Genomic DNA, 17,464 nt, shown 5'->3' with positions numbered 1-17,464 from the left:
TTTCAACATGCTTCTAGAATCTAGAAATTTATTGTTTTTCCTACAGTATGAATCAACATTGCCTTTTCTTACTTTCTATAATTTGAATTTTCATGTTTGTAAGTCTCCATGATCGCCAAAACGGAGATCAAATAAAGCAGTCATGCAGTACTCTCTAAATTTAAAACTGGCAGCTGTAGAACATGCTTTGAGTACCACTTCACTGTTTCTCATACGTCTATGGCTTGGCAATCTTTATCTTTAACATCCCTTGTGCTTGTCATGATGTCTATTGGGAAATCTGGGGTCTGTGCAGAAGTTACTCCGGCTGTTCCTTCCAGGTCCCACGATCCTGGCAGGTTCTCAAGGCTTAGTGAGCTGATTGCTCCTTGGCTAAAGCTCCCTTCCTCTGATCTGCTGGGCAGCACTAGGTGTAGTGATGTCTCTGATGAAGAGCATACTGAAGGAGAAAGGGTTGCTGAAATAGACTGAAGAGGAGTCAGGGTAGTGTCTGAATGGGGAGAGGTGCATCTTAAAAATTGCAGATTGTCTTTCTGAATTACCTGATACTGGGAAGGGGAATTTTGAAGGCCTGTTGTATAATAAAGTTCACCATCCATAGAATTTTGCAGGTTGGGTTCAGTCCTTTGGGGACTGCTGCCTACAGAAGACAGATCTGTATTCCAAATGTCACATAGTGTGTTTCCATGACAAAGCTGTGCTTTGGTGCAAGTGAAGTTCCCAGCTTGCACGTGTGAGCAAGGTTGATGTGCAGTCCAAGCCACTCGAGACTGCAGACTATCCAGTGTGGGACTTCGAGTTATGCTGTGCACAGCACAGAATCCTGGAGGCTTCTGGGACGTGAGAAGGTTTTCCAGAAGGTGCATCACATTCTTCATATCCTTACGTAATTGTGAGACTTCTTGACTTAAAGTTGTCATCTGTAATGAAAGGGCAAAATATCACAGTATTTATTCATGCACCATGCCTAAAGTATGTACACTCTCTTTTCTTTCTAGCAATAGGAACTTTGGCGCAGTGTCTCTTCACTAAAAAATACACTCTGCTACCCTATGTGTGGGAAATAGTCCTTTCAGCTACTTTAATCCACCTAATTTCAAATTATTCTCTGTATATAGAAAATGGCCATAGGGTCAGAACTGAGGTGATTTCCAGATGCAGCATGACATCAATATTTTCTTGATCAATTGTTAGCTATTTTAAACCATAAAGTTTTCTTATTAAACAATTTTGTGTTGATGAATTCCAGAAAAATGAGATCTTGTGAAATCTTGTTTAGAAATACATGTGAAGTTTACTGCTGTCTTCATAGAGAAATAAAAAAAATACATACTCTAACTTGTTGGGTGCAAATAGTAGTTATATGAAAATCTTGTGGACTACTACTAAAAACAGAAAAAAAGTGGGGAAAACTGGAAACTCTAAAACCCACTTGCTACCTTTAATTATTTAAAAAATATAGAAGATTGTGAAAGAGTTTGTTGCCATGAACTTTTGTGTATGCTTGAAAGGTACTACCTATAACTGACAGTAACCCATTGCACAGATTTCTCTGATGTGTGAAAAAGGAAGTATCAGATTTTTTGTTAGACCTTTTCTCTTGAACACTGAAACTACTGATAGCATCCATTTGGTTTTATAAGGTACATGAAGTCTTTCCTCAACACTGCTGTTTTGGGTGGGGATCAGATTGGCAAGTTCTGAATTTGTGTTTTGCAGTTGACTGGCCTTTCAACATTAACAGGGACATTTTAAGGCCTTTATAACAATGTTCTGGGCAGCAAAAAGTCTAGCTCAAACATAAAATTAACCCACTCATTATTTCAAAGGGTAGAAATTAATTTTTTCCGCATGATAGCTATCAATCTATTTTAGGTCAAAACACCATCATTATCATTAAAATGGAGTTTCGAATACTAATGATACTCTGTTGAAAAAAAGACATGACTGCATATTCATCTTCAAGCCACATGTCAAAAAACAAAAAAGCTAATTCAGGGAGACTTTCTTTGACCTCAAGTAAAAACACCACTGATTAGATGACCTACAGAGACTAATTTTCATTGTTCTGGCGGGATAGTTCTGAAGAAATCTGCTGGAAATACATTTCAGGCTGAGTTTGATTGTGTTACTGCAGGCACAATAATTATAAAGAAATTTGGAGAAGAAAGTAGGAAGCTCCAATACAGCTCCTATAGATCTTTTTCTCTGAGCTTAGAGGTCAAACCCAACATATTGTTTAATAGTTTTGTAATAATCATGCTCCCTCTGGAGAGAAAATCCTTAAAGGGAGGAGACTCTTGAGTGGCAGGTGACAGGATTTCTGTGTCTGCACTTCTCTCTCTTTCTGCCGTGTTGTCTAATTGAGTCATGGTAGATGGAAAATAGTATGAGATTTCCTTCTGCCAGCAGAGATTAAGCTTTGAATGCCTGATAGCTTCAGTTAATGTGAGAAACTGAAATCTGTTGCCAAAGTGTTTTGTGAACAGGCTTCCTGTGGGGGTCAGAGCAGCCAGTGAAGGTTTTTGGTACTCTCAGACTGCAGGAAAACACAATGACATTTCTGGACAAATCAACCTCACAAGAACTCCTGTGTTCTGTTGGACCCTTGGAGATGATATTGCAAAACCTCCAAAAAGGTTTTTTGCTAGGAATGGAGGAAGACATACAATCAAACTCACGGCTATCTAGATTCGGTGGTCATCAATTCTTTTTAGGATCATCACTGACCCCTACAACTAGTGGATACAGCAAGGATTTTCTGTGTGTAAATATCCCAGCTTGCATCATTGTTTTTCTGGGCTTTCTGCTGGTGTGCAAATAGAAATATTGACACTATCTTATGAGTATGTACCTAAACTATGAATTCTGTGTGAAAATATCTATAATTTAAAAATGTCTTATTTGGTTTGATCCATGTTTTCATTTTCCATTTCTCATCACTTATGAACTTTTTAGAAGTTTAATCATAATTTAGCATGTTTATTTTGCCAATTCATTAAGAAAATACAGCAAAAATCAATCCCAGCATTAGCACTTGTGACATCCCTGAATTTCTGTACATTACAACTTATCCTAGTGCCCAGATATTCTACATTTTATATACCAGCTAGCTCATGGAATGTTGTCTCCTCATCAACTTGCTGTTCCACCGACACAGGAATTTACCTGATAAACTCCTAAAAAGTAGGCTTTAATGGTTTCCAGTAGTATGATAGTCAGAGTAGTTATTAATTAAACCTAATTCACCACTACGGGTTAGTAAGATCTGTTTGGACCTATTTTGGATGTCACATACACAAAAACATATGTAGCTTTCAGGATTTTATGATGACAAGATTAAACCTCAAGTGTGTATATCACTATTAATTATCATCTGCCTCTATATTATAATAGTTCTATACATGCATAGCATGCTATTAGTGTTCCTACCAATGTAAGACTGTTTATGCTATTATTTTTATACCCTTTAGAGATCCCTGAGCAGATGCAAATAAAAATGTGTAACAGAGGAAAAACATTATCAATATTGTTAACAATTTCATAGTGTTTGAGAAAGCGCAAAAGAACAGAGATTAAAAGCCAAAGTAATTTTAGATCTATGAAAGAGAAATTGCAAGCAGTACAGTTTCCTCCTGAGGAAAAAGGGCTAATTCCTGGCAATCTGGTAAGGCTGCAGTCTTTTCAGGAGCTCACTGATTATTGCTAGGCAAAACAGCTACTGGTACAAATGGTTCCTGCTGTGCTAGGTAGACAGCTTTAAAATTATCTCTGAGATCCCAAATATACTTGAAATGCTGCCTTAACACTTCCTAGGACTTGAAAAAGATAGTGCAATGTTTCCAGATGTAGAAACTGGGTTTTATACAGATTTAGCTTAGCAAGAGGTAGTGAGACATGCTTCTTAAACTAGTTGAAAGCAGTGTGCAGGTGCCTTTTTAGTAGATTATATTATCAGGAAAATATTCAAAATAGGGGTTAAAATAAAATTTTTTGTAGATGTATTTTGTATTTTCAAATTACTTTGACAGTTTCAGAAGAAAGAGTATTTTTCTTTACTACCAGTATTAAACTGCTGAGCAGTTTGAGTATTTTGTTCCATGCAGTTAGGTAGGAATGGTGTGATGTAAATTGGTGATGATGCCTATTGCTATGTTTAAATGGTTAAACAGATTTCTTTGTTTTTCCATTATATATTCCAATATAAAATTTTTTAAAGAAATTTTTTTCTACTGGAATGCCTAGCTCTCATCACTGTTCCTGGAAAAATCTGAAATAATACCTTTTCCTGATTAGAAGCTGATTGTGATTTGTACATATTTTTCTCTTTCTGTATCTACTCCCTATTGAAGTTCAAACTTCAGACCCAGATATCTTCCTGCTATGACTGTTTCTCAACACCCAAAGAAGTGAATATTGGCTTCTTGAGAAATGGGAGCTGCATTTTGGCAAAGTGGGGGAGTTGCCTGGCTTGCACTGCATATGGCAGCTTCTCTTGGTCTTTCATTTCTTGCTTGGTCTTTCATTGTTTCTTCTAGTCTGGTTTTTCATTTAGTCAGGGAAACTTTCAACTAGAATGAGTTGCTTTTTGAAGGCTCAGATTGACTAATTGCTGGTATTCTGTTTCTTACTGACTGTGCTGTTGAATGAATGAAACAAGTATTGTGTGGAGACAGACTCTTTACTGATCATCTATCAGCAGCTCTGTGACCATTGGTATTATGGTGACAGACGTTTCTCATTTAATGGCTTTAGAAACAAAGCTAGCTGCAGAAAGAAAAAAAATCCAGTGCAGCTAATCTGAGTTCAGATTAAATCTATAGGATTTGTGCAATGATATGATGATTCAGTTTCAGTGAAATAAATCCAGGAATCTGGAAGGTTGTGCAATTAGCTTTACTGTGTAGGAGTAGGAAATTTGGTTGTTTGTCTGCTGACTCTCTAGTCAGGTCTTTGGTAGTTCCAGTGCCCAGTTTGTCTGGGTAAATTAGGACACCAAGATTATTGGTACTAAACACTCAAGGATAAATGAGAGAAGTGTAAAGGGATGGATTATTTAAATATATTCAAGTTAGCAGGGGTCCTATGAAATTCAGTCTAGAAAAGGGGTTCCCAAACTGCAGTTTTAATAATGATTTGGGGCTCTTCACTGACAGTGAGTCTAGCAGGAATAAGAGGGGAGGCAGAGGGGTATGAGAGGAAAGTTGATTAGAAGTAAGCAGCACTTGTCCTGCAAGGAAAGGCTAAGAGAATTGGGATTTTTAAGCCTGGAAAAAAGAAGGCTTTGAAATAACCTAATTGAAGCCTTCCAGTACCTGAAGGGAGGCTACAAGAAAGATGGAGCAGGATCATTTCCAGGAGCATGTAGTGACAGGACAAGGGGGAATGGTTTCAAACTGAAAGACAGTAGGTTTTGTTTAAATATTAGGAAGAAATTCTTTAGAGTAATATAGTGAGGCACTGGAACTGATTGCACGGGGAAGCTGTGGGTTCCCCATCCCTTGAGATGCTCAAGGCCAGATTGGATGGGGCTCTGGGCAATCTGGTCTAGTGGAAGATCTCCCTGTTCATGGCAAGTGGGTTGGAACTGGATGATCTTTACGGACCCTGCCAACCCAAACCATTTCAAGATTCTATGGTTGTTGTATGTGGACTCTGCCTTCAGGTTGGCAAAGAATCAGGATGGTGTCAGCATAATGGTGGCAATAAGAAAATCAGGTTTGGAGATTACTGCTTCAAGGAATTCAAAAACTACCAGGGGCAAACTGATTGACAAGCTATTGATTGAGAGAAAATGGAGAATTGTGGAAATCCCAGGTGGCTGAGAGGTGAGAAGCATGTACTGATGAAGGGAAGCCTGAGGCAGTATATACCATACTGGGCAAAAATATTAAGCAGACAATTTCTGTAAGCATCTAAAGAAATAGTTAAAAGAGGACAGGCAACATTAGGTTTCTTAAGAATAAACCATAGCAAAACTATTATTATCTTCTTTTAACTGAAAAGCTGTTTCAAAATACAGAAGAAGAAATTTTAGATGTAATATGCACCTCATTAGAAGACTTCTAAGATGTAACATAATGTCTGCCTGACATTCTTCTAGAACTACAAGAGTATGTGAAGGGGACAGAATCACCAAAAGCTGGATTCTTACATGATTGGAATGATTTATGACCAATAGTTTGCTGTCACCCATAGACATTTTAAGATATTCTTTTTAGCGCCCTACACTGCTCTGTTTTTATTTAATGTTTATTTTTCATGCCTAAATGGAATTCATGTTCACTTTTAAATATCAGTAATATGAAATTCAAGAAGATAAATGTTAAACATTATATCTGAAAAGAAAATGTCAGAGGCATGAATATAATATTCTGCCTATGCACAGTATTATAGAAAAATGTCTATGGAGTTCTGCTGAATGACACCTTGTGGGCATTAATCATACTCCCAGTGTATTTTTTTAAATTGAACTCTAGAAGGGGGTTTTCTATATAAGGAATTACTAAGGCTGCTTGAGATTGTGTGCTTTGTCAGTGACTTCAAAAATGTAATGAAAGACAATTCAAAAGAATGTTACACCAATGAAGAGTTTTTAGCAAATATAATGGGCAAAGAAAGCCAAAATGAATTTTTTGGCTGAGATCTGCTGGAATAGCATGTTTCCAGAATAAGTTGGCTTTAGAAGGAGAACACTAATCAACTTTTTCTTATGATCTTCCAGGCAAAAAAGAAAAAGCAGTGAACTTATGAACTTGCATACTCAAAGGCATTGACATTTAGATGCTGGGAAAATGGATCTTATGACTACAGGAACATTTACTACATTTTGAAATTCCTATTAGAGATTAACTGGACAATCGTCATCATCTGTCATGGTAATAATATTTTTTATTCAAATTTGAAGTCAGCTTTTGGTGTCCAGTTGATTTGTACACTGCATGGCTGCCTCTGGGTTAATTCCTTTGTCTCAGGTGCCTTTCCACCAAGGAAAAGTGCAAGGGACACACCACAGCAGGTGGGACTTATGCTGTGTATGTGCAGTGTACTCTGCTTAAAAATATATTAATCTAAGATTTAGAGCATCAACTATTCTTACTTTCATCAGCCAATACCTATCAAACTAACATTAAAAGAGAAAAAAAGTTAGCTGGAAAGGCTTCTCTACAGCTACCAAAGTGTGAGAGTAGAGAGACAAAGCAAGTTAGAAGTTCTTTGGAAACATGAGTGTCAGTGCCAAAAGAGAAGATATATTTTTAAAAGTCTCAGTTTTTAAAAATCTCAGGCAAAGTATGTTTACTCTGCATGCATTGTTTAGAAAGCTTTTATGTCTTCATACAAGTGATACTTGGTTTTATATTTTGGCTTTAATGTGAAATTTACATGGCTAAAATCCAAAATGGATAGATTAGTTTTAATAGTTTTCATCATCTATAAATGTAATTCGTTCACTTTTTGTGCCGCATTTTTCTCAATTGAAAGGTATTTTACAAACCAAATCACTGGGACAGACTTGCTGCAAAGTAATTTCTCTTGTGATAATATAGTTATTAACTTGTTAAGAAGAACATGTATTTCATTATTCTAAGTCAAGTCAGTTCATTATATGAATTCTCAAGTTGCAAATTGAATTTCAACAGTATATCCCCTATATAAAACTGAAAGCCTGATTGGGTTCACCAAATTTTTTTAGTGGCCTTGATTAGCATTTGCATATATTTTTAATATTTTTTTTATGCACTGAGAGGGAAAATGGGATTGATTTTTGGCAGCTTGGTTTGAAAAACATTTTAAAATAATATATGTATAGAATTCATGATTTGGAAAATAAACATATCTGTTTAGAATTGTTCCTTTTGTTAGATGAAAGTTAAATATCCCTGTGAATATATTTTCTCTGTTCTGAATAAGTGCCAGATGCTTAGAGTATTTTAAGTACTTGCATTTAAAAAACCTAAAATTAAAAATAGCTGAATTTCCACTAAGTGCTAAATAGAAGGCAATTATCTAGCCCAAACCTGACCATTTTCACATTTCTCATGTTTGTTTGTTTTTCAGCTGAATGGGAGAAATGTGAATACTGTGTTCATTATACTCTTTTAGTACTGTAAGTGTGGGATCTACTAATGTGGTAAAGCATGGAATCATCCCCCAGATTTCTGAAGCTGAGGAAGGCTGCACTGTAGCTGGGCTGTATATAAAGAAACTAGGGGACCTGACAAAGCAATCAGAATATGTCTTCATGCACTGCATGGGATGGCATTTTTATCTGAGCCAAAATACTTGTGGTTTTGAATGGAGAATGTGTACAAGTAATTAGGGGAGAAATATGACTAAATATTGGGGTTTCCCCTATTTTAACTGGTCTGCTTTAAATAATTCAAGTTTGGGCTTTTCAAACTGAATGAAAGTATTTCTCTGCTCTTCTAAGACAGTGGCATTCAAATGATAGAGAGTTAAAAGCCTAATAGAATACAGGCAATGGCGCTGTGATAGGCAGCTGCTTTGATCTAGACATCTTTGCCATCTCAGAAAAATCTGCTTAGTGGTTTCATATTTTTACTTTGTGGGCTCCTTAGTAGTTATTTGTGATTGCATCAGGTAAATGGTGCCTCTGAAAATATGCTCAGTGTTCAGATACACTCATTTGAACAGGCTTTGCAGACAAATGCCTTGGAAAGACCAGGTCAGGTGTACAGATCTCCGCAAAGTAAGGACACAGACTTGTAAAGCACAATACTCTTCCTGAATTCTTGCTATTCCTGGTTTGGAGCAGGTCTTTGAATCAAGCTTTCCCCAGCTCAGCAAATGTATAATGCTGAAAGATATTAGCTAACCTAATCTTGAAACTATTGCTTGAATAACTGTGTTTTTACCAGAACAAGAACCTGAACCTTAGCTCTCACCTGCCATATGCTGAAGTTACTGAGCTATAATGAATGCCATGCCTGCTTTATTCAGTGATTACTCATTCTAAGTGGAAGGGTGAAACGTGGTAGGAGATAAAGTAGTCCTATTGCACTCTACCTTGCAGTACTGGACTGGAAGGAAATTCCTGTATCAGCTTGAGTGTCATTAAAGCTCAATGAGCAGTGAAGTTAGGTGAGGAAGCAAGGAGGGTGGTTAACTGGCTGAGCAGCCAAACCATGGAGCTGTACAGCAGCAGTTAGGTGTGTGTTCAAGTTTGTCTCACACCAGCTGTGCTGACTCTGGAAAATGCTCTCCTTAGAGGAAGTCTGTGCATCCATTACTACTAAAGTTAAATCTGAGAAGTGAAACCAAGGCACTGACTTCTGTTACTCTTTTAGGTAAATGAAATGGCCTTTGGATTATGTAGTGAATGCCATATGCCTAAAATACTGCCAAGAGCTCAGCTGTACTTCTCAATCAGATATAGCTAATTTTGTAGATTTTTTTCCTGGAGTAACATTTTGCTTTGCTAACAAGAGACTATATTGAAAGTCTGAATGGAAAGACATGTCCTTTTTCTTCCCATGAACAGCTGAAATGTTTCTAACCTAACTAGTGAACGCCTGTAATACAATTGCCTTTCATGAAAGTGGTTATTTTTGCATTTGTTGATTGTTTCCTGATCTCCACTCAAAAATGTATTAATAACAGTGTTTACTGCTGCTGGCTACTTGGGACCTGTTTTCTCCTATTTTCTTTAGCAGGAGGAGACTGCTTGTCTTTAATAGAGAACTTTGTTTTTGACTATGCTGGTAATTTTAGCTACTGTTAATAGTCTGCTGCAGCATCAGTGATAAGTTCCCATTGCTGTTCATCCTCAAATGATGGAATGATGAAAGCACTGGGTCTACAAATATTCAATAATTAATACAACAACAAAGAGCCCCAAATAACAGCTACTGTGGATCATCATGGCTACCCAGAGGCTCATTTGGGTAAACACCTGTGCTATCTGTCCAGGTAGTAGTATTCTGTACTATCACTTCAGAAATTCCAGCTGGGGCATGTTTGAATACATGTAGAATATGCAGTTAAGCAGCCTTTCACTTGTGCAGTTTTTCCAATGGAAACTTTGATCCATGGGAGGACTTGGAGGATACCCATCCATCTCTGGGATTTGAGCCCACAATACTGCCTATGAAATCTAAATCTAGTCCTACTGCCTGTGTTATGTTAATGTGAACAAACAAGTTGCATAACATTCTGTCCAGATAGCAAAATTAAAATTCTCTGTGGAGAGAAATTACCTTGAATATGTGAAGGTTTATTTTCTTTTTTTGATTAACATATTTCCCTGCTCCAAGATTTATTTATTTATCACTTTTCACCAGAAAAGCAATGAGAAGCCCAGAACTGTTCCAGTTGAAATGTTTGTTTAATCCACAAGATGCCTGCCTTGGAATATCTGTCACCATGATATATTTTCCACTTGCCTCTTGCAGATAGCCACATAATACATCCTCCTATTTTAAAAATTACTGTCCTCAAAACGGATGAGTCACTATGACTTGTGTGTTTCAAAAGCCTTACATAGGAAATATAATTTTCTTTCATGATGGTAGTGTCAGTGAACTTCTTGAAGATTTTTTTGAGTTTTTTTGACCAAGTCCTATAGTTTTTCATGACCCATATTTAATGGGTCATGAGACTTTTGCTTGAACTCTACAGTTTGACATACAAATGAGATGATGCATTCATAGTAACTAACCATGCATGCAGTCTTAGCTTAGGATACTTAAGTCATCTAACAAGGTTAAGCTGACTCAGGATGAAAGAGGTTTTCAAGCTCAATGCTTTTTAAGTGGAAAATAATTACTAGATTAAATGTACACAAAAAAAGAAGGAAAAATAAAAAAAAAACCCTTGACATTTCTGGTTACCAAAGAGCTCAGGGAAGAAGTGAAACTGTGTGGTGGGATGTATTTAAATGTTTCCTCGTGTGGAAGTATAAAGAATTGTCTCTAATCTTTTATTGAAAGGCAGAGTAGGTTTGGAAAAGATTTTGGTCTTGCAGGACAACTGTGAAGTTAGTCTGATTCTTTAATCTTGTTAGCTGAAGTACTGCCAGGGCTGCTTAAATGAAACAGTTTAGCCACCAAACATCTCCTTGGTGTTGGATTGATAGTTGATCACAGGTTTGAAGTTATTAAAATGGGGGGATAGAAAGCACCACTGAGCACTGTTGGCCCTGCATTCCTCAGGTCATATTGCTTGAGCAGGAACGGATGATATTCTCTTTCATTCTAAGCAGAACACAGGCAAAGTGATTTGAATCATTTTATGTAAATTTGAACATGAATAGATTTGCATTTCTTTCAAGGAAATTCTCTAAAATCACAACATGCATCCAGACAAGAAAATCAGGGAGAAGGAACTTGGGGAAATAATGAGAGGAATGAGCCAAACAGAGGCATACCCAGAAGAGACTAAATCCTAAGAAAATTAGATAGACTAACCTCACTTTGCTTTTAGCCCTAGCATGTGACACAAACTTTTATGTAGGTTTCATGTAGAAAATTAATCTGAGAATGGGTTAAAACCCCCGAACTGCCCTACATGTAGGAACCTCATCCAGTTGTATAAACTCACTTATAACACATTTATCATATTTCTGAGTTTTGTGAGTTTTCTCCAGCATTGCTTGAATCATTGTTAATATCCTTCAACCCCCCCAAAAATCTTGTTACCTCATTATTAAGCCTGCTGATCTGCTGTTTGGTCTCTTCTGCTTTGATGACGAGCACAGCAGCACCAATTTCAGCCTCTGAAAATAATTCAAATTCATGTAAATAAGAAGAATATAATCACTTGGAAATGATAATACTATTCTTGCACTTAAGCAGTGCTTTAAATTTAAACCTGCTTTCCAGTTGGCTAGAGTGAAAATTAAACCATGTTTTTAATGTTCATGGTATAATGTTTGAGAGAAGTACAATTAATAAAGTCCAAACTGCTCTCTTCACTCTGGACCTGAAAGGAATGAGAATGACAACCTTGGTGCCATCCATGTGACAGCTTGATACTTTTTAAAAAATCATAAATATGACTAAACTTTAATAATTATTTTCCTGTTTGGCGTTAAGAGAAACAATATATGTCCTAGTTGCACCCATGATAAAGGTACTTAGCTATGTGGAGAAGGTTAATTTATAAAAGAGGGGATGTTGAAAACAGTCCTTCTTTCTCTTATTTTAATCTTTTTTCCCCCCATCCTGGACAAGTTCCATTGCTTTGTGATGCTACTTCATCAATCTTTTCAGGGCGTAGGCCATTTAAGACTTCCTAAAACCCCTTGTTATTCAAGGTTTTCACTCTTTTTCACTCTTTTAAAAATCTGCATGCTTCCATACACTTCCACTTCTCTATATATCTTCAAAAATGTTAAGAGCCAGGGTTACATATGGCTCTTAATGAGCTGGATGTTTGGTTTAGTTTTTCTCTTTTTTTTTTCTTTTCTTTTTTTGCGTGTGTGTGTGTGTTTTGTTACTGCCTTTTTTCTTATTTATGGCTTGTATTTTTTTCAGTTTGGTAATAGAATGTTTTTATGTTTTGTGTATGTTTAATTTTGTCCTTGTGCTTAGGAACATTCATGACCAAAGGTTTGGGAGCGTGAGGCAGATTGTACAGTTCTGGTAAAGCAGAATGCATGACAAAACCAGTTCCCTTCACAAAGTCTTTTATCATGACTGTCTGTTAGCAGGAAAACCACAAATGACCTTTGGGACCTTGTTATATTTTCTTTTTTATACAATTGTGGCTCTGAAATGGTATTGAGACTACAAATATATATTTAATCTATTTATGCCACTAGTGAGGATCAAAGAAATAAAGGGGAACAAAAAGCAGTTGTAAAAGATGTTTTCTCTAAAAAAGTGATTTTCCCAGGCAGTGCTCACCTCCAGTTGTAGGAGATAACCTGGATTCAGGCCTGAGCTGATCAGAGCTGAAGTCGAAGGTTTGGCTTTCTTCATTATGGTTTCCATCCTCAATCCCATCGACAATTCTGTTGAGAAAATTGGAGTAATGGAATAGTTTCATAAACATCATGTTCATAATTATATTGTCAAAAATTACTCCTAAAGGGCACATTTTTAAACAGTGGTAAATTTTTCACAACATTAAGTTTAGAGAAAAGCAGAACCTACTATATTGGCATAACTTCTTGTGAGTCACTAAAAATTAAAATTACTGATAATGGAAGGAGTGTGAGGCCAAGTATAACTTACTGAAGCATCAAAATTTTCATTGCTTTTGTAGCATATTCTGGGCCCAGTCCAAAACTACATGGACCAGAGTTTGCTTTCCATATCTACAGTAATCTGTTACTGTTCTTTTTTCTGCACAGCCTAAATAGACTTCACTATGCTCTTATACTCCCTGCACATAATCAGGCTCTTGTATTAGCTTTACTTGGGCAGAGCCTAAGCCTGAACATATTATATTTATGAAAACCTCTCTGTAAACTTCAGTCAAAAGTGTCATTTCCATGCAAATAGTTATTCTAAATTTCTTTAAAATTAACTAGCTCAGGCAGGACAATCTTGTTTGCCAATTCCAAATAGGGAGATGTGCAGACCAGTCTGCAGTGTCCCAGTTACATTAATAATGGTATTGCATATGACTACTAGGAAGGGTTTTTTTGCCAGTTATTTCTACCATGCACAGCAGTTATCTCTAATTTGCAGTGTCAAGAAAGCCAAAGGAAAAAAAAAAGCAGCAGTATTTTATATAATAATCAAGTTCTGCATGCAAAGAATAGAAAACAGGTATTAGAAGAATCAATATACAGTATTAAAATACATAATTATGAATATTTTCTCTTCTTAGTTAAAATAAATTGTGCTATAAAGAGAACTATTTTAAAGTCAATGAAAGAGAACCATACTACTGCCAGTTGGCTGATATGAAGCATCAATGACTTGTTTTGTCAAGGAACAAGCTTCCTATTTTGTCTTACAATAGATAGATGAGTTAAATACTAATCTGGAAGGGCTGAGATAGAAAGTTCTTAGCCTCTCATTGGGGATAAATTTGTGATGACGGAAATTAGAATTTTCATGTAATAAAAATATTTTCAGGAAAACTTCTTGACCAGAAGTACCTGGAGAAAGAAAGAATAGACAACACAGATATAACAACAATATATCCGTGATGGATTTGCCTTGACAGACCCATGTAACTCAGACCTCTTCATGCATACCATGTGTTCTCATCTTTTGTGGCTCTTTGTGTGGCTTTAGATCCCCATGTCATGACTGAATGTTCATGATGCCAGTTGGATGTTACTAGACTTGACTCAAATCTTAATCAGACTCTGGTAGAAGAGGAGGCTCAAATGTGGTGCTTGAGCAGCCCTGGCCTAGACTGTGATCTGCAGCTGAGAACCAGAAGGGTTACTTTGAAATTTGCTATAAAACCTATTTAATGTCATTTGGCCTCACTGGTTCAAAAGGCAAATTTTAAACACCAATATCACTTTGGTAGAGGTTTCTAATTAAATAAAATGCTAACATTTTAACTGCCTTTAAAGCACACAGGAGAAAGCTCAGTCAGATGTGACTTGGAATTTATAGATGCTACATTCTTTATAGTGTTTAAAGATTCAGACCAAAAGGAAATTATATTAATAAAGATACCTAGTTGTGGAGTGCCAGGCTTCTGTGTGGGAAAAAGGTAATGTACAATATGCTTATTATTCATATACAAGGAACTGGCTGGGGAACTACATGATCTAGTAAATTGAAAGCATGAGGGGACAAAGGCAATTGGTAAGCCTCTCTGAATCAGCTATTGCACAGCCCTGAATTTTCTCCCGAAGACAGAAAACTACTCTCAAGGAAGCCAAAAAAGCCGGAAAAGATAATTAACATGTGACCTCTTCTATCCAGTTGCTTGAGGCTAGAGTGCACTCCTCGGTGTGGGTCTGAGGAGATTCAATTACATAAATGTCTCCTCCTAGAGCTGCCTTTGTTATCACTTACATTTTCTTCCTTTTGGTGCTCATCCACTTCATAGGCAGTACCCAAAAAGTAATTGGGAAGACCAGGGCTCTATTCTAGAAACTACAATTCTAGCTTCTGTTCCTTGCATCAAGAGCTCTTTAAAAATTTGACCCAGTCTCTGGGCTTTATTGCTTTCACTGTGGGGTACAAAGAAAGAACCTGAAGCACCTGTAAAGAATTCTAGTTAGTTTCCTCTAGGAAACATCCATAACAGAAATTTCTTAAGAAACTGTGGTTATACACCTTAGAACAGCACTGACTAGATATTTGAACCAGAGTATTGTCTTTCCCTTCTGTTGACAACACCAAATATAAACGAGGATTTTAATTAAGGTCTTATTTTCTCCTTAAGATTTACAAGGAAACACTTAAGGCTACTTTTTAAAGTGGTATTACCTCCTCAGTTTGAATATTCTAATAATATAAACTCCTTCTAGGAGATAACATGAAAATGTTTTGTCTGGAAAAAAAAATGGCTGAAAAACATACATCTTGGGACATTTTCCAGACTATTAACATAATTAGTCTGCAGTTATAAAATTATGCATGGAAACAATATATGTAAACATTTTTTTTCATATTTCCTTTTGCAGCCTTGAGTGCCAATGTCTGGCTGAATAAATTCAGAGCAATAATGAGCATGACTACATTTCAACAGAAAATATAAAAAGTAGTTTTTCCCTGAATTACCACTTATGTGAATGATAATGACCTTTACTCATAGCTGACCGAACCAAATTCATATGAGATCTAGGAAACAAATGAGAAAATATCAAATAGTACTATGGTTTAGTTGACACAGTGGTATTTTGTCAAAGGTTGGACTCGATCTTGGAGGTACTTCCCAACCTAAATGGTTCTGTGATTTCTATGAGTTAATGACAAAATTAAAATAATTTTGTATCCTGCCACTATCTGAAATGTGTCTTAACCAGTAAAATATGTGATGAGGGGAAAGGGTTCTATATAATCTTCCATGTCCTTTTTATGATTGCATCTCTAGGGACTGGTGCTTTGATAAACAAATATTGCTCAAGCTGTGGCTATTTCACATTTGCAATGGCAAGTTCCTGAAACTTCCACTCTGCCTCTAAGGAATAAAGGAAGTGCTTGAGCAAGTAAACCACTTCAATTTATAGAAGACAAAATTTGAACTGGAAGATGAAGTGCTTTATCTCATTGTATGTATGCGTGTGATTTCTCTAAAGAGCTAGTCCTAAAAATAGGATTGCACTGCAGCAACCTAGGAACAAATTACATAAATCACTTGTAAGTAGCGTGCAAATAAAAAATTAAATTATTTTAAATTGTACACTAGTAATACCTCAATAAACTGTTATATGATGCTTCTTTATGTCAAAAGACACAACAAAACAGATGCTAAACTCTGTATTTAATGTCTGTATGGCTTCCATTATCAGATTTCCTGTCTCTAATGAAAAAAGCCTTTAAATATTTTCCAAAATTGCTAGGCAATTTTTCTCCATTATAGTTCTCTACTCCAGTACTGTTTTTGTATTTTCATTGCTGTGCTATATTTTAATCTACTTACTTTCTAAATTTTTGTATCTCTGATGGACTCGGAATATTTCATAGTGCTATTGTGGGAATGAATATTATAGACAAAATGATACCGTAAGGCCAGACTGTTTAAATAGCCATTTTTGCACTTGCTCATATTTTTTTAACTGCTCTTTTTATGGGTAAAAATACTTTAGTTTGCAATAAAGTTCTAAAGTCATAATATTCTGCATAGTATGCAATGGTTCCTACAATAATGTGGGAAGAACAGAAGTATAAGCTATTAAATAATAGATCTTATAGTGTCAAAATCATTATATTTTTAACCAGAGTTACACAATAGAGAAGAAAAATGACCATTCATAACTATTACCTTGGGCTCAGATCTGGTGGGCCACTGGTGGTCAGTGCTGACAGGTACAATTTAAGGTTTTTCTCCTTCCTTTTGGAATAGTAGTGAAGCTCTGTTTCATGTTTGGCTCTTGAGGGGTTTGAACTGCAAGCTCGGATGGGGGAATGAAAGGGCACGGTTCCTGAGGCCAACTGCTTCAAGTTTCTCCCGAGGTGGCTTTTACTGATTGCAGCCTTCTTTGGCTGAGAGCTATTTGTGCTTCTTGTATCAATTGGTGAAAGGGTGCTGCTTTCTTCTTCTCCTCCCTCCTCTTCCTCATCTTCATCTTCCACAATTGAAGGGAGTCTCTTCTTTATATTTCCATTTCCCTTGAGCTCTGTCTAAAATAACAAGCAATACATACTAGTGTAAAATTCAGAGCCTGATGTTGCAGAAACACATGTTTTTCTGGTGTTCATTCTTGAAAAAGCCAGGCCTAGCACAGCTTTCATTTCTCATTAGGGAGAGGTCTTTTGGTACTCATCCATAGCCTCAGCTATGGCTATATGTGCAGGCACAAGAAAAATACAAACAAATAAAAACGTCACTTGTGACACGGTCAGCAAACTCACTGCAATAT

At 36.4% G+C, this 17,464-nt stretch overlaps 1 protein-coding gene across 1 annotated transcript in view; it reads right to left on the bottom strand.

Moving 5' to 3' along the window:
- Positions 1 to 209: 209 nt before the first annotated feature.
- KCNH8 (potassium voltage-gated channel subfamily H member 8) overlaps positions 210 to 17,464 on the bottom strand; it is a 174,186-nt gene continuing 156,931 nt past the window's right edge. Inside the window, exons 13-16 of the mRNA XM_062496214.1 lie at positions 16,867 to 17,225; positions 12,867 to 12,973; positions 11,658 to 11,734; positions 210 to 920 (exon numbers count right to left, since the gene is read on the bottom strand). Coding sequence (XP_062352198.1) covers positions 210 to 920; positions 11,658 to 11,734; positions 12,867 to 12,973; positions 16,867 to 17,225 — 1,254 coding nt within the window. The remainder of the gene's footprint in view (positions 921 to 11,657; positions 11,735 to 12,866; positions 12,974 to 16,866; positions 17,226 to 17,464) is intronic.

This window comes from Cinclus cinclus, chromosome 1 (assembly GCF_963662255.1).
Source record: "Cinclus cinclus chromosome 1, bCinCin1.1, whole genome shotgun sequence".
Taxonomy (NCBI): domain Eukaryota; kingdom Metazoa; phylum Chordata; class Aves; order Passeriformes; family Cinclidae; genus Cinclus; species Cinclus cinclus.
This window is presented reverse-complemented; position numbering and strand designations above follow the sequence as displayed.